The 18719-nt window shown below is 42.1% G+C and overlaps 1 protein-coding gene across 1 annotated transcript in view; it reads left to right on the plus strand.

The window, feature by feature from the left end:
* The window catches only part of fat3b (FAT atypical cadherin 3b), a 64308-nt gene extending 49643 nt beyond the window's left edge, over positions 1-14665 (plus strand). Inside the window, exons 47-52 of the mRNA XM_076751038.1 lie at positions 684-1100; positions 2193-2448; positions 6786-6884; positions 7635-7694; positions 7981-8019; positions 11679-14665. Coding sequence (XP_076607153.1) covers positions 684-1100; positions 2193-2448; positions 6786-6884; positions 7635-7694; positions 7981-8019; positions 11679-12439 — 1632 coding nt within the window. The 3' untranslated portion in view covers positions 12440-14665. The remainder of the gene's footprint in view (positions 1-683; positions 1101-2192; positions 2449-6785; positions 6885-7634; positions 7695-7980; positions 8020-11678) is intronic.
* Positions 14666-18719: the final 4054 nt, after the last annotated feature.

The raw sequence follows: 18719 nt of genomic DNA on the forward strand, positions 1-18719 counted from the left end.
GTAACCATAGTGGGACAAAACCTATTAGCCTGCCTTCACAACCAATAGATACCGCATATTAGCTTTGTTTGTTTGTTTGTTTTAAGGACATTTGAGGCTGTCTCTTGCTGGAAATAAGGCTGAATAAGAAGTTCCCCTTTTTAATGGCATTTACTTATCACATACTCTAAATCTCATCAATCATTTTGCTGCATTCTGCAAGCCCAGAAATGTGATTGTTACAATCCTTGGCAATAATAAGTAGATGAAAATCACAGCATAATACAAAAAATGCTTGTAAAATGTATGTGGTTGTTTCAACATGTGATCTCTTCATTTACATTTACCTCCCTCCTAAAAGCACTTGTGGGTGGATGATCAACTGTTCTGTATCTGTGCGCTCCACCATCAAACTTGCATATTAACTCCAGCTGTCATATGGCTGCCTGGGGGATATTAAAGGAATCTGTACTAATGTCGGAGACTGATGGCAAAAAGCCAAGAATTTTTAAGGAAAGGTTTTATATACCAACAGGTGTAGAGTTTTCTCAGCAAGTTGGATATATATGATTGTCCTTTAGTTGAGCATAAGTGAATTTTAAACATGGAAATCCCTTGAATGGAGTTCATTCCACCAGTCAGTGATACATTTGGAGATCCAGTTCCATTCATATTTTTATGATGTTTCTCTTCATTTTGCTCAGGCGGAGCCCCTTTCTTACGTCGGACCTGGAGAGATAATTGGCATTGGGGTCCTTGCCTTTGTCATCATTCTGCTCCTCATACTCTTCATCGCCTTTAGGAAGAAAATCAAATTCAGGAAAGACTCAGACCCCGGCCCGGGGGCCCAGGCTGTGATGGGTGTGTCAGCTATTTCCACAGAAACCAGCTACATGCTGCACAAGACCGGCATGGGGGCAGAAGGGATTGAGTTTAAAGCCGTGCGCGTGTCAGGTTCACCAGGGACCACGAGCACCTATGGAGAGGTGGGAGGCGGCACTGGGGGTCCTCCACAGGTCATGGTGCGTCCGACAGCCCACTCGCCTCAACCAGGAGGACTCAGCAACCAGGGCATGAGGAGTGGGGATGGTGACAAGACCACCTCCAGTGAGGGCAGTCAGGTGTGCAGCAGTATGCATGGGCATAATGACTATAATTTATGACATTTCTGATGTTCTTCTGCATCATGACATCACCATCACCTGACAGGACTGAGAGACAGCAGTTTTAGTAATAATCAAAAGAAAATAATAGATATGGGCCATATTGAAAAATCTGAAATTCTATTAATATTTTTACTACTAATAAAAAGAAATGACATAAAAATCCAAGGCTTATATCAGTTTTATATCATTGTATCAATATTTATATCAGCTTATATCTTCCAGCTCCTCGTTTTGATGACGCCAGGCTCCTGTAATTCAATTTCTTTTATTGTCTGAAAGAGACCCAGGATATTAGTATCTCCATTACCATTACAGTATAAATTAAAGACAGCCATGGCGAACTTGAGAAAGGGTTCACTGTCCTCAGGGTTGAATTATGAAAAAAATGCTCCTATGGCAGGAAGTAAGAGTGATGGAGTTTCCATATGATTGAAATCTACAATGAAATTTTACTACGACCCTGATTCCAAACTACTATATGATAATAAGCGTACAAGATCAGAAAAAAAGAAATTCTTACTGAAAATGTGAAGAATGTGAGAATCCATGATTTTGGCGCCCCCCAGTGTTTCAAAAAGGCCTCTGCTACTAAAACCCAGGACACTGAGATGAAAGCATAAAGTGCACAGTCGTCCATTGGTTCTGTCTCATTCTTCTCAAATAAAAACATATGCCACGAAAACAACAATGCTTTAAAAAGCATTTAAAGATTGAGATGCTTTGAAATAGAAATCTTTAAAAATGGGTCACAAATGTATACTTTTATTTTTAAAATCCGCTAAATAATTTCCTGAGCACTAAAAGTTTTAGCAAACATTTCTAAACAGGAATAAATATTGCATTTGTTGGGGACTATTTTGAGCCGCACATTAGGTACACTACTGAGAATTTATGGGAGCAGAACGATGTATGTGGCATTGACTCAAATTGCCCATGTTCATTCTAATGAAAGAACATGTTTCCCAGTGCCATGGTGCTGCTCAGTGATGTGTTTTAATAGTTGCTAGGTTGCTCTTTTTTCATTGGAGCTTTCTCCCATCTCTGCAGTTCAGCAGCTTCCTCTCAGACATGTCCAATATCCGAGGTGTGGCCAATAGGAGGGGAATCGCAGTGTGCAGCGTGGCGCCCAATCTCCCCTCAGCATCGACCTGCCGCTCAGATCACAGCCCGGCCCACAAAGTGTCCTGGGAGGGTGAGGAAACCAGGGAGGAAGGGCTGGAGAGGGTGAGAGATGAGAGAGAGGAGGAATGGGGGCAGAGAGCTTTTGAGTTGGAGAGAACACAGAGAGATAACAGTCCACAGGGTAAGACTGCAACCATGTGCGCACGCACACACACACACACACACACACACACACACACACACACACACACAGTTTCTAACCTCTGATCAAAAAGGCACAGAGTACACAGGCCGTGAAGTCATTGTGTTACACCCGCACCATCATCTCCACTCAGAGAGCTTATTTCACAGTGATCTATGCCTTTTGATCACATACATCAAAGTAAATGGCCCAGAGTAAGCAAGAGTGGTAAAGAAGTCATATTTTTATTTTGCTTATCATTTCATTTTAGTCTTATTATTTACTTCCTGGGAGCGATAAATGATAGCGTAACTTCCTTTTCTCTTACACTGCTGAAATTGGCAATCATGTCCTCTTGTATCAGAAAAAGTCTCTAACATCTCCTGTGCACTTCTGTTTGAATGGTCAGGGTAATCAGCCAGAACTGATGTCCTATGTTCTTGTCCTACTTTTGCTTCAAAAAAAAAAAGTCCAAATCAAACTAGCTGGAACACAAAGAAAGTTGACTTTTCTGCAACGTTTCCCACCATTGACTTTTTTTTTTTTTTTTTTTCCGTCCAAGTTTGCCTCACGTGTACCTTTGTCAACCGAGAGGACAACAAACCGAGGGAGAGCGGTGAGAAATCGTTGTCAGATAATTCAGCTTCAGTCTGATATTTAGATTCCAATGCTGTCAACAGCGAGAGCACAGTTCACAGTTTGTTCTCTGTCAATGAAATAACCACGTTGCCTCTCCGTGCTAAGCTAGACGTCACATATTTCGATTCTCTGTTCAACCTGTTGTTTGAATAATACAGCCTGCAGCGGGAACTTCCTGCTTGTTAATTATTGATTTCTTCCTGTAGGAATGGGAAATAAGTTATTTTATTTTTTTTGCTCCCCTGTCGAGTGTATGCATAAAAAAAAGAGAAAAGCATATGCCCTGAGGGGCCACAGTAACATCACAGTCCATTAATTAATATGTAACTGAGCTTATAGCACGCTGATATTCAGTTTATTGCATTAACGACTCCAGTGTTAACTGCCAGTTTGATTAATCAATTGTAAACAGGTATCTATTTACTCCACAGCAGCCACAAACAAGTCTCATAATGAATATTGCAATAGATGGCACAAGTCAATACGTGAGGAAGCATATTGGTCGTTTTTCTGTCACTACCTGCTGCTCATGAATAAATGAAAAGGAATGAATAATGGAATGCTGGGAAAATACTTCAGGTCCCATATTGCTCAGTTTTTGGCAATTGTGCCCTCTCTGAAGAAGTGTGTTCAGATATCGATCTTCAGGGTTTTTGCAAAGACGTATAGTTTTAATACAAGCTTCATGATTTAGTGGCGACCGAGGCGTCTCGGAAACAGTCTCATAGTGTAGATGGAGTAAACCCTCTTCCTGGAGGCTTTGCAGTCCAAATGCCGTAACTGTTACTTGACCGGACTAACAGGACTAATTGCAGAAAGCAATTTGTGAAGCTGTTTTGGTTGCCGAGAAGAAGACTAGAAACTTTTGAAGGTTGGAATTAGACCACGGTTTGGTTTAGTATTAGTGGTATTAACTATTTCCAATTAAAATGCTGTAAACTGGTAAAAAAAATAATGGACAAGGTGAAAGGAGCCAAAACAAATTTTGTGCTAATTAATTCATTTGTAATTAGAATTAATTCAACTTAATTAAACATTATTAGCTGAGGTGTAATGTGAAGGTTTACCTGTTGTAGATAGGTGTTATCAGAATCACACAGTGAATGCCAGAAAACGGCTCCTGAAGATTGTTTTGATGGCTCTCACAATAAGAAAAGTGCAGGGGATTTAAAAAGTTTGGGGCCAGGATGAGAATGAGGTTTGGCTGAGGGTTAGTGTTAGGATTAGAGCAGGGAGGGTCGGGTCCGTAACCTCAGGCGTGGCTGCCAACACTGGCACATGGCGGTAGTCGCTGGCACAATAACAAATGAGTGTGTGCGGGGGAAGAAAATAAATGGAAAAGAAATATAGAATAAAAAAAGCTTTTATGTAAAAAAGCATAAAGCTCTAGTATATAAGTGTCCCCTCACCTGCATGCTGAATTAGACCAGTCGCTGCTGTGCTGCCTTTCTTATTTAGTTTGATTGATGGTACTGCCTTACTGCTCACATTCCCACAGGCGCATTTCACTTGTTCTGTACGCACTGGACCACGACCACCTAGCTCGGGCTCGGAAAGCTAAAGTTGACGTCCAGACATCCCGGCCCTCGTGGACAGAGTATGGTTTTGGTTACAAGATGGGCCAAGCCCTGGCTGCTTGTTTGCAGAATATCCAGTGTAAAGCACAATTTCGAGACAGACGAGCGGATGCTAGAAGATGTGGCAGACAAGGGTGACAAAGACATGCTGTGCCCAGATATGAGAAGCAAGCCACCAATCACAAAACCTCTTAAAATAATCCCTGCTACCAAGGTACACTGACAAATTGTTTATTGCTTTGTCAAACAGGGAAAGCTGTTTGCCAGTGGTACTGTATTATAAAGCAACAGCTGAAAGAGCTGGAAAGCACAGTAGCTCAAGATTTCTGCATTTTCACCTGTTACGTGTGTGCACAGGATTTCTAAAAACAGCACAGGGTGTGGTTTTAAAGTTTCAGATGTTGTGCTCATGCGCTACCTGCAGCTTAGTTTAAGGAACAGAAACACGTTTGTCTAGAAGGCTCTATTTTATCCATAACAAAATATGTCTCAATGCATCACTATTTACCGTGTCTTAATATAAGCAGCTAAACAAGAACTTATCGTCTTTAATTACCAAACTTGTGACTGAGACAAGGAATAAAAGGATACTCAATTTCACACATTAAGGTCAGTGCTTTAACTGTATTTAGATTCGGCAAAAGTGGCAGTGAAAAGTAAACAGTTTTCTCTTTCTGCTCTTTCCTATTTGTTCCACCTATCAACATAAAGCCTCTTTCGTTTTGCCAAAAGTTACTTTTAATCACATCAGCAGAGCTGCCAGCTCTTATTTCCGAGCAGCTTTATATTCCAAATAGAATTGTTGCTATAGCCCATGCAAATGATTTCCACTCTGGTGGTCGTCTGTAGCTCTGTCCCAGTTTGAACACTAATGTGAAGCCAGGCGTTTTATTGCTGCTAGATTAGAGCACCTGGTAGAGGAATGTACCTGCGTCTTGCCTTATCAGACAGGCTTACAGACAGTTTTCATTGCATCTTTATCTAAAGGCATTGGGGCACATGAGTACCAGCCCTCCCTCTCTGTTTGACAAATAATTACTCCCCCCCTCCCCAAAATACCTCCTCAGCAAAGGAAAACAATGTCAGCAATCACACTGACTTGTAAACATCTATTTATTTGAAATGTTGCCACTCAAGACACGCAGGTTAAGGCTTACTAGGGACCCGAGGCCTGGCAGCTTTCTCCAAATGAAATTTCATCTGACTTCTTCGCACAGACGAAATGTCAGGTTTGTGGCTGGAAATAAGAGCTTTGATTACTGCAGCGTAAGCAGTTTGGGCTGTATTTTTCCAATGTACCTGCTGTTTGGAGGAGTTTGTATTTCACATCTGCTGCACTCCGCTACACTAGAACAAGTAACTCTGTGGTCCTTACCCTCCATGACTCCTCCAGCTGGTGCAGACGGCATTAAATGAGCAGACCTGGAGTTGCAGTGAGTGTTGTGGGATTTGGTGAAAATGCTGTACTCCAAAACAGTGAGGAAGCCTTTGGGAACAGACCAAAATTCATTTTGAGTATACTGCAGCTTAAATAGTCTTCAGATTTGAATAGTTTGTGTGTGTGTGTGTGTGTGTAATGTGTGTAAGTCTCTCTTTTACCTGGATAGATGAGTGGAGGTATGAATGGATGGATATTAAAAGATCGATTTAGATCTTCCAAGTCTATATTAAAACAATAAAACTTGCCCACATGTACATTGAAAGAGTTTTTGGTCATTGCAATCATTTCTCCTTCTGACATCCCCTCAGCGTAAGAGATGGGAAAATCCACAGTCCTTGTTTCATGCAAAAATTCATTCAAGTGCCAAATCCAGTGTCTACCCACTTGATTTGGCTAACTCAGACTGCATAAGCCTCATATTACCTTGGAGCCGTGCCAGGAAGGGATCTCTGCACAGCCAGGGCGGCCAGAAAGAATGATTACAGCATTCAATGAGTCTTTAAATGCACACACATTTATATCAGCTTAACAATCTTTAATTTGCCTTTAATTCTGAGTGGAACTTGTTGATGTGGCTCATTGGCGCAGAGGAAAATGCTTCCAGAAGGAGTATGGAAATCAATATATGTGTGTGTGTGTGTGTGTGTGTGTGTGTGTGTTTGTGTGTGTTGGTACATTAGGTGTGTCAGAGCTGGTGGATGAGGTGGCATGTCTCTCAGACTCCACCTCGGAGGAGCACTCCCTCAGTTCCTACACCTCTGAGTCCTTCGATGACAACGGTAAGACTCGAACAACCCAGCATACAACGTTCACATAGTTGTTTTTTTTTTTTTTTTCTCTCATTTGGCACAAGATCTTTAAGACTTATTCAAAGGAAGAGAAAAGGGGAAGTCTGAGCATCACTGCTGTAGATAAAATTCCCTGGATGTAGGAACAGCCCACTTTGCGCTTCTACCACAGTGCATCAACTATTATTAACATATTGAGAAGCGAGCAGACAATAGACCGGTGGAATGAAAGCTACATTAATGCAGCCAAATCCATACGTGAAAATACATCAAAGGCTAATGCACAGGTCTTAAATGAAGGGAAAAAAAAACATTGTTTAGCCCTTTTTCTTGAAATTCTATAGAGTGCCTTTTTCCCAGATAACTCAATATCGTTAACCCCTTCCATGAATTCTATAGCTGTCTTTTTCCCAGATAACTCAATACCATTGATCTTTCGTTGGCCAAGTGTAAGAGGTTGGGGAGCCAAACACCCTAATGATCATGTGTGTGGCTTTTCAGATGGGGAACCCATGGAGATGCTTTGTTTCCCGTCTAATTAGCGTAGCTGCACAGAAACAAGTCCTCATGTCTCACACACACATACGCACACATGCATGTTGGAAAGACTAACTTGTCTCCACCTTTCCCATCATGGCCACGCACACACACATTCTCCATCTTATCTCAGCACAACCTTCCTCTCACTGGCACTGATATTGTCACTGTTCTTCTTTGTCTCTCTCTCTGTATTCCGCCTAGCCTCCATAGTGACAGTCATACGTCTCGTCAATGACGCTGTTGATAATATTGAAAGTGAAGGTATGAAAGAATATCCTCTGTTAACTCCTCTGTCTCGTTTCTGTCTGTCTCCTGATGCCAAAGTATTTGTTCAGTGGTGTAACACTGAGATATAATGTTCTGAATGCAGCCAAGCCGCCGCTGTTCAATCCCCTTTTCTATTCAGAATCAAACATCCTGCTCAGATTTCCAATATTTTTGTCAGTTTCTAGCACTGGATCTCTGTGTGTTTCAATTTTTTCCCTTTGGTTTCTGTGTTGTTTGTCTCAGTCTCTCTCTGACTTTCGCTTTCTCTCTCCCTTTGTAGTGTCGAACATGGACAAAGAACAGCGGCGGAACAGCCCTGGTGAGTGAGTTGCAAAGCAACTGAAAAACATCTTATTAACTTGCCATCCCTTTGGCTTTATTTCTCAAGCTCTGATCCCAAAACCCATCCTTTTGTATTCTTTACATTATTTTCTCTGAATACTTTTTCATACAGCATAGATTACCATTTCTGTTCACGCCTTTTTCCTTTCTTTCTTTCTTTCTTTCTTTCTTTTATTTTTTTGATACACAGACTTTGAATGTAAATGTAGGTTCCCAGTTTGTAGTTGTGCTTCCTGACTTCCAACTAGCCTTCGTTTCTGATTGGTGGTTCTGTTTTAAAACGATAGCAGAAAGCACTTTCGGACTTTTTTGTCTCTTAAAATAGCAGATTATATCAGCTGCAGCCATTCAGTCTCGAGCATGTGACTGGCTAATATACTGATATGTACTGATGAGTAACATGAGAAGTTTATTTTTTAATTGGAAAATGTTCTGCTTGGTTACAATTTCTTTAATAACCAAGTATTCATGGTTCCTTATGAAAAATCCAGTATCCACAAGGCTCTTCCTTAAGAAAACTGATGAAAGGCCACGATGAAACTGTTAGCTGGTGTCTGCTTAATGTGCTCCGTGCGAGCTTATGTCTGTGCTCAGCTTTGTTTTAAAAAGAAATCCCACTTTCAAACCCCTCTCTGAGTGATCTGTGTGTTTTTACAGTATAACAACACCAACAGCGTAGCAAAGCTTCCACACCGAAACGCTCAGTATCTGTCACAACGTTCACAAATATCATATCAATATTGTGACCTCCGAATCAGGGTCTCCAGAAACTCATGGAAAACATTTGGCTAATGTGTTAGATGTACATATTCAACATTTAATTTCCCACTGCTCATTTCAGCTCCAGTTTGTAGCTGCAGGTTGAGATTGATTGTCAATACTGTGAATTACTAATTAGGCCTCCACTCAAAACTGCTGCGTTTCCGCTTTCTTCGCCAACAAAAGCTGAGAAAGCTCTTCACTAAATCGAGTTATTTATGTCTTTAATTACTTTCAACTGCTGAAAACTAAAACAAAAAGAGGTTTGATAGGATTTAGATTGGTGGAGTGGATTTGATGCTGGACTCTATCTACAAAACGCTATCAAACTCAAACGCACGTCCAAAATGTTTTCATTATAAAACTGATGATCAAATGAAGACCTTAGATCAAAAATACTCTCTCAAATATTCTCTCAAACAATCTTCTTAACACATACAGTACTTACTTCAGGCATGTACGTGTACATATAACAGCTGATTAAGATCACTTGAGTTATGCTGACATTTAATAGCTCAGTCACCTTGGGTGTTGTGCTCCCCACTCCAAGCAGATCCGTCACCCCGGCCTTGTGGAGGGTCTCAGTGGATTCTAGGGGCACTTTGAGCCAAGCCTCACACCCACATAGAATGGCAGAGGAGAAGGCAGCTTCAAACACTTTCCCTTTCACTCTAAATGGGGCATCCTCTACAAGCTGAACACTGACTTTCCCCTCTTACCAAATGCATTCTTTTGCTCAGACAAAGATCAGGGCAGTCGCACCTGTCCTGCACGATCCCTATGCTCTAGTCACTTGCTGGTGCTGCGGTCTTAAAACCGATATTAATTGGCTCATAGTTACCAAGTCTGTTTGTTCTCAGTTGCATGTAATTTACTAGGTCCACAAAGCAGTTCACTACTCACCCACAGCAAGACTGCGTCCGTGTCTCTTCCAGCCTAGAGACACATAAGAAGCTTTTATTTCAGAGAGAATTAAATGATGAATGAAATTGCTGTCCAGTAGCTTGCTCCAGCTAACCCATTGGATTCAGTGCCTTTGTGTTAATAGAACCTGCGTGCAAACATTTTAGACAATGAGTATATATTCTCATATGTTTGTGCTCAAGTCAAACACAGAGTAGTGCCGAAACGACTGCATGAAACGGAGAAGAATACCAATTTAGTAAGAGAGGAAAGAAAATCTGAAGTGAGCAGCGTTCATGTCTGTTATTGTCGAAATGGGCTGTGAAATTTTCAGCCTCCATTTGACATATCATTAATGTCGCTTGCTTGAGATAGCATGTGCCTGCGCGTACATTAGAGTGCATGTGTACACTTTGTCTGTGTGTGTATTTGCCTGTTTACACGTACCGGCGCTAAATGGCTCTGTGCCAGCCTCCCTCTCCTGTTGTCGACTGTGTTCTCTTCCATGTCATAATTCGCCGTGTCTTTCTGCATTCAGTTGTTTCTGTGAGAAGAGCATTTCATCATCAAAGGCTTCCCGTCCCATGAGATATTTGTTTTGTTTTCCACTTCACTGACAGCGAGACACCACCTGCAGAGCAAAGATGAGATTTGTGTAGAGTTCATCAAAGTGTACATTGCGGATTGTACGAGCATTAATTTACTTTTTAACCCTTAAACCTTTCATTTGAAAACATTCCAGCCAGAAGAAGAGATGTTTGAGCAGCATGGCATGCAGTGAGAACTCCCACATTTTTTTGTGGTTTGTTGGCACGGCAGTCTATTAGATATCTCCGTCCACATGCGTCATGCATTATATAGCAGGAGTTGGCATTGCTAATGAAGGGCACTCTCCGTCCCACACAGAGGATGACCCCTCTGGGTTCTCTCACTTCATCAATATGATATTTTTTTCACTCACAGCTCATTAACCCAACCATGAATTATGCAACCTGCATGCTGTAGTTTGAAGGAAGTGGTGGATTAGCGGGGAGTTCTGCATCAGCCCACTTAACAGCACGAGCTCAGAGGTAGAAAATAGGAATTTTGTCAACAGATTTTATTTGCACATTAATAAATTCTAAATGAGAATCGGAGCAATTACACAACTCAAACACGCAGTCCCGCAGCACGCACACTAGTAAACTCCGCAGTGACACAATGAGAAGCAGCCATTCACGAAACAATACTCGCAGACATGCAGCACACACGACTAACAAGCAACACATTTCTGTGAAAATAAAAAGAGATCAAGGGAGTAGATAATAAGCAGAAGAAAAAAAAAAACTGGAGAGGAGAAAAATAGAAACAAACACACCAAGGCAGAGTGTATGTACAGGCTATTCATTAATGTAACGGAAATTGGCTGACATTTCTTCTTTTGGGTAAAGGGGTTTGTTTATCAGGAGGCTGTGAATCCCAGATCCTGGCACCGTGTGTGTTTCTACACGGGGGGGGGGCAGAGATTGAATCTGCAGTCATTTGAGTAATTGTGAACATCTTCAGATCAGTCCCTCCAGTAACTGATTCACAAAAACGTATTCACTGGTGTCACCTCACTTGGCTCGTGAAGATAAGATTGTGATGATACTGTTGTTTCAGAAGGGAGGTGATTTATTGATGTGGCACCTTTCGCAGGCTGATCCTATTAGAAAGATAATCTCATTCCTTGCCTGCACTGTGCGGTACCGAATGGCTATTTGTAACGTTACACATTCGAGTGAGTACTACATACTTCCAGTGATTTGGCAGCAGCAGTTTGTCCAGGGAATAAAGCCTCAGGCTCTTAACACAGTATGTTAACTGAAATCCCTTTCTTAACTCTCTTAAGTAGGTCATCTCTCTACTTGTTGTTCCATTAAAACATAGTATTGGTCACTGAAGCTATTTCAGACTGTTTCAAAAGATTTATTCTTTCTGTCCTTTTATTTACAGCATACCGCTGGGAGCCTTCCAGTCAGACTTCGAGCTGGTTGTCACCGTCACGTCTGCGTCCACCAGAGGTGGGATCCCATTACGACCTCAGTGACACCCAGCAGAACATCAGACGAGGAGGCAGCACGCGGTCTCTCCAGCTGGACTACAGAGTGATGGGCTACGGCGGTGACAGGGGCCAAGAGCGGGGACAGGAGACCGAGAAGAGGACCTTCCAGTGGGAGAGGAATCAGTCGGGCGGGTGGGAGAGGAAACGCATCCTGGACAGAGAAGAAAAGAGACGGCATGACGGGGAAGGAAAGAACCCAGGCAGCAGGAGCAGAGACATGGGGGTGCGCCAGGACCACAGAGACCATCAGCAGTTGCGCAGCCATGACAGCTGCGAAGACAGCTCCTCGCCTGTTTATGAGGAATACCAAGAGTCCAGCCACGACCCAGAGCAAAGTGAAGACACAGAGAGCCTTTATGACACTCTACCCCCAACTCGACCGGCCTACGAAGGGTACCCTTCAAGCCCGCCGGGCATCAACCTGCATCCGGCTCAACTCCTGCCTCCTCTCAGAGCGTGGGACTTACAGACAGGGGAGTTGAGGGGATCGCAGGAGGATCGCGGAGGGCTCGGCTCCAGCAGTCTGGCAGGTTCCGGGGACGAGCTCGAGAGACTACTGAACCTGGTGTCCCTCAGAGCCAGGAGAGCCACGCGAATAAACAGAGCCTCGACCAGATCTGAACCCACAACAGACTGGGATGGATTCAAATGAGCACACAAGACTGACTAAAACAAATATATTTAATATTCCTTTATAAATGAAAGAGAGGCAATGACCCTCTCTGATTATACTTGACATTTATAATACTACACCACCTAGAAATAATTAAAGGAGAATATTACCATATATACTTTTATTATCCGGCATTATTATCCCGCTGTAAGCAAACACTAATCCAACACCAATCCCCTGGCTCATTTATAAGCTGGAGGAATAAGAGGAAATATATGTGTTGTGTAGACGCCTTCACCTGTGCTGCATGAGAGTTAGTCGAGATTGGCTGTGAATCAATGCTATTACATTTATTATTTATAGAATCGCTGGAGCACAGCATTTATTAACATCAAAATAGGAAAGGAGCCGGGCTGTCCCTGTTTTAGACAATGCCAATGTATGTACATATGTTATCTCACATTTCATACATCGTTCTGTTGAATCACACGCACACACAATCATTTTGTTAGCTCAACCATGTAATGCATTTCTTATTTTTATTGACACTTGCTCGGGGGTTGTTTTGGAGAGAACACGCATCCCAGATGTAGCCTCAGAGATGCTATTAAGTTTACCATGAGACCATACCGGGAGATCTTTTTTCAATCCAAATTCTGTTGATTGTTTATTTAATAAATACGCTAAGAATTTGTTTGCTTGCTAATGAACCTCTTCATCAACACACACATCAGGGATATCTGGCTCGTATAACTATGATGAAGTGCAGCACTTTAGGTAATGATACATTATTTATTTTCTTGTTTGTTTTACTCATGCAAATCAGCCGCAGCTTTGACCTCTCGTTTTAACTCATGCAGATTCACTTATGAATACAGATCCTCTCAATGTTCATTATGTACTTTGTATATATTGCCAAAGTTGAGCTTTTAGCAAGGCTTTGGATAGAATTTAGCCCACTTTACACCTGGTATTGACATGTGATGTGAATTTTCAGACTTGATGTGCTCAAAAGGTTGGAGAGTTCTGTGGAAATGCAGAGATATGTTTGCTTTGCTGCTGTGTTCCTAGCTCACACACACAACAGAGGGAATGTAAATGGAATTAAACTTACATATTAAGCAACTCACACGCTCAATAAACAGGTAATAGGAGTATTTATTTTGGGTTGTGAAAAAGCCAAACCAGATGCCTTTATAGATTGTAGCTGCATTGACTGGCTGTCATCTCACACTTACCATGTATCCTCTGGTAAACACTGCTTGTGTTTAATTTGCAATGGAAATAGATGCGTTGTGGTGGAGAGACACTCAAGGATGTAAACAGCAAACAATATACACACCAAAACCGTTTTGTACTCGAGGATGGGGTGGATATTACCATCCGCATCACACAGAATGTTCTGTACATGTATATTAATGAAGATGTATCCATCCAACCATTCATCCGCCTTTCCCATTCCTATTCAGGTCTTCTCTGTAAGCGGGTTGCTGAAGCGTGTCCCAGCTTGCATCGGGCAACAGGCAGAGAAACATCCTGGGCAGGTCAGACCAACACATGGAAAAAAAAAAACAAAAAACATTCACACCTGTGGGCACTTTACAGTTTCCAGTTCACCTGGCCTTCATGACTGTGGACTGTGGAAGGAAACCCACCAGGAATACCGTGAGAGCATGCAAACAGAACAGCAGCTTCCAAAGGCTGAAATTTAGCCCTAGAACCTCAATGCTGTGAATCAGCGCCGCTGACACGTGAGACACCTTTGCTGTCTTGTTTTACTACTTCATTGCCATCCATTGCAGTTGAATCATCTTGCAAAGTACCTTTCAAGTCCGCCGGATTTAAAGTTGTTTCAGGTCGCTGACTTGCTGAAGCACAATATTTATGTGCCGCGGTGGATGTTTGAGTGGCTGCACATTACAAGGACTTGAAGAATATGCTCCAATCAAGCAGATTCACACTTTACTGGAAAGAGAAAATGGCTTTCGTCTTAAGGGTGAATAATGTACCTGCTGTGCTGAGGCAGGTGAGCTATGTCTCAACGCAGGCTACATGGGATGAATAATACCCACAAAATATTTAATCCTATCAAGTCAGTCTTGTGATGCCTCTTATACATTTTTCTTTCCTTCCCAACTGGAATCTGGCAGATTCATTTAGCAGAGCTTAAAGTCATCGATGTCCCGAGGAGACACGAAGGCGTGAGAATGTCTTCTGGAATGTTAAGTGCATAAACTGTATCATCAGTCAGACAATAAATTTTATTTTGAAATCATTTGAAAAGGGTATTATGATCATGACTTAGATTGCTTTGGCTGTACTACACTGTCATCAGTTGAGCAGATTTCAGCTTAATCCTCTCATTATGCCCTTTTGTTTACCTCAGGAACTGATTTCTTTGCTGACTTGAATAGATGTATCCGGCTTATTGTGTGGCATTCTTTGTTCCTGTGAGTTACAGTTTTTTTTTTTTCCACACTGACCCAGCGCTATGATCAAACCGTGGATCTCTAAAAGCACGTTATCTGTGATCTGTGCAGAAATTTTTTATGAGTCTTGTACACCAGCCATTAGCCACGCATGAAAAATGAAAACCACAATCCACAGCCTCCGCATGTGTTTGATTAATAGAACATGCGCCTCTGCACATAATCCAAATTAAAGCAGCTTTAATTACTGGATGCTACAAGGTCTGCTACTGGCGAGTAAGGTGACATTTCTTAATCGCTTCATCTACATCTTCAAAAGGTGACCAGTTATTAATTCTTGTTTGGAGACAAAAGGTTGAAGGCAGGCGATGGTCAGTGTGCTCCACACTCACTCACTCTATCTCTAACTAACAACTGATGCATCGAGGAACCTTTGTGCTTTTTGATTATTTCCTCTCCTCCCTCCCCCCTGTGGAGTTGACACACAAACTTTGTCCTTGTTATCCTCCAACCCTCCTCATATGAACTCCAGCGGGCTGACTGTCTGCCAGAAAACATTCCCATGGCAACCACACATCCCCCTGATCATGTTTGTATTTCATTTCCCCTGTCACAGACAACACATTTTGGGCAATTTAGGGGTAAGGAGGTGTATGTGTGTGTATGAGTGTGGGTGTATGTGTTCACTGTAACACAGACGCATGATGTCAGTCTCACATGAACATGCCTGCTCCCCAAATACTGTATGTTTACTTGATGCAGTGCTACAGAGAGCAGAGTTATTTGACACAAGAATAAGCAGTTGCCCACTCCTAAACATATAATACTCAGGTATGAGATAAGTCAGGATTCGGTGGAGTATCTGAGGTTTGCGAGAGAAATAGGTACCTTAAATTTATTTAGAAACGTTTCAAGAATCCGTCATTACATCCTTTAAAATGACTATTTGCAAAGTGTACATTTTACGATAGCCACCAGCTGCAGCAGTAGCAGTATTTTCATGACAGCAGTCATTTTGTCAGAGTAACTGTTACATTTTTTGAACAGTGGATATCATTTTTGAAGGAAACACTTCATATATCTTTTAGTGCATGCCAGTTTGTGTCAGTGCAATAGATGGAAATAGCTCATAGTCAAATGTTGGCTGGCTTGTTCCAGTTCTATTCTCTCTCCCTGCAGGAACCATGAACCACAAAAGACACAAACAGGTACAAGGCAGAACTCGAGGGAGATGAATTTTTATTTTCTTCAGCCCAGGAAAAATTTACGCATTACTGTGTAAAATGCACATAAAACTCTATGAAACCTGGCACTGCAGGAAACGTTCTAAAACTCCTATTACCGACTTTACCACCTAAAAATAATCAGCTTGCTTTGCTCCGCAATGCGATCACAACACCTGAATTTATGTTTCCTCTATTACCCCTGCCTGTCACAACAAGGCAACACAGAAAATGAGATTTTATCAATTAGCATAATATGCTAAAGATGTCTCGAGTGAGAGGTCTCTAAAAGGTGCAGGTGGCATGTCAGTTTTCTGTGAATCCACCCATTCATTTTTGAGGTTTTTTGTGCTGATTCCGCCTTCATTTGGGTCCTCAGAGGGAGAATAAGAAGACTCATTACCCACAGGACATGCATCCTTACAGACAAAACCTTACATAACATTACCTCTGCCTCTAGCCGTAAATGCGGTACACACTGAATCAACAACAAAAATGTAAACAGCACACCACAGGTAGAAATAGTCCTGCTGTCTGGTCAGAGGGAGGCGAATACTACAAGCAATTTATTCACCCAGATTCACAGCTTATTAAATTATTCTGACAAGGATTATGCAACATGTCCCAATAACTTACATACTCTCCCTGGCACACTCTTTTGATGACCATCCTGCTTGTTTAACGTATTCCAAGCATGCTGGCTGTCCTAGTGACAGGCACAGGGTCAAACCAAAGGCAAATACCGAGGGCGTGTGAGGGAAGAGAGACAGAGGGAGACAGCAATAAACAAAGTGACTGTTGTGTTTATTCATCATGCATCAGAGGAAACCGATGAGGACCTGCCAGTCCCTTTAGCTCTGCAGGCTTTTCATTGGACCATCTGGCATTTACACCATCAGTCAGCTAAGCCACTTAAAACCTCTTTCTACCCCCACAACCCCATTTTTTTTTCCCCTCCCTCCTTCTTCTTCTCTCCTTTTTTTTCACAATGACGTTCCTCCAGATCTGGCTGGACACAGCAGCGAAGGGATGGGATGGACAGAGGGATGAAAGGATGTTACATAAAGGAGGAGGGGAATGACAGATAGATCATGTAAGAAAGGCGAGAGATGAGTAGAGAAGTGGGAAAAGTAAAGAGAGATTACGATTCCCCAGTTTCTGCTTATTGAGGGGTAGCTGTGTGGGTGATTATAAATCCACGCTGTTCTCAGTAACACCAGGATTACACACCCAGCCAGACCTAATCTGTGTGCCTAACATCTGCCTCCGATGACAAACACATGCATGCACACAAACCCACAGGCACACGGTCGAACATGCATGCACAGCACTCACGTGACCATCATGGTTACAAATGCGGTCAGTGTCTCAAGCAATTTCATCGCATGTATTATTCAAGAAAACTTTAATCTTGTGAGTAGCCTATAATCAGGCACAATACGCCTACACTGCTAAAACAAGCCAACGGGGGGATGGGAAAATTGAATGGTAAGGGGTCACGACCATGTATGACAATATGAATTCTCATCAAAACATGGCCCTCAGCCGTGTGTGACAGAGTAGAGGAGGCTGTGCATCCCATCAGCCCCCTCCCCCTGCTGTTTTAACAGATTATTACTATGGCAATCCTCTGGCATATGCCTGCAAAATGGCTATGTGTGAGACAAGTTTGCTGCTCTGCTGCGTACTTCATGTCCTTTATTGGATTTTCTTGTGTGATGAAAGGGCATAAATGTCATTGGATTATGCCACAACTCAGCTGGTATTGAACACTGCTATATGACATAAAAAAGATGGTGCTTGTCTCTAACTTTGGGACATTTCTCTGGATGGAAAATGGCCACTTTCTGCAAAGTACACAAAGAGCACTGAGAAAGCTGAATCCCATTATCTGGGATATGTTTATTTTACCCTCTGCGAGTCTTGGCTTGAGCTCTGATATGCTGATTTGGCAGGGGCCTTCAGTGTCACCATGTTGGACTTTATTGCAGTGCTCCCCAGTTTGTTCTGATCTTGTAAAGAAATGCTGTCTTAAACAGAGGTGAGACAGAATGATGGATCAAAATTCTGTGGAGAAATTTGGCTGCATCATGGGCCTCAGAGCTCAGCTTGTTATCTGCTTTAGCTCTGAGGAATTGGTACGCTGTCACCCTCGAGATTGCTGATATCTGATTTTGGTAAAAAGGAGGTCTGCTCTATATTGTGCTTTGATCATCAGGGGGTTTTTATGCTCGCCCGCAGAATAAGCATCTAGATTTGCTGAAGTTGCTACAACTGTAGGATTTTTATAAGGTCCTTGTTGAACTGTGCAAGCGTGAAATGCCTGTGGTAGTAACCTTTATAGTCCAGCTGATGACTCGAATGTGAGAACAGTCATAACACGTGAGATTGTAAGACTAACTCACCTAACAGGCAGCCGAGGAGGACAAACCACTGCCAAAACAAATTCTTCTGTCACACCTGAAGACACTATTCCTAACAATGACATTTTAAATTTAAATTACTTCTTGACACTGCACACATACTGGGATTAATAACTTCCACCTCGGCCCTCTAAATCTCTATGCTGTGGCAGTAAAATGATAATCTAATGGAAGAAATTCCAAATCCAGATTATACCAAAATCCCTTTAAGCATTTCTTGGTTTAGGGACCATTTTCCACCAAA

The sequence above is a fragment of the Chaetodon auriga genome, chromosome 15, assembly GCF_051107435.1.
Source record: "Chaetodon auriga isolate fChaAug3 chromosome 15, fChaAug3.hap1, whole genome shotgun sequence".
In the NCBI taxonomy this organism is placed as follows: domain Eukaryota; kingdom Metazoa; phylum Chordata; class Actinopteri; order Chaetodontiformes; family Chaetodontidae; genus Chaetodon; species Chaetodon auriga.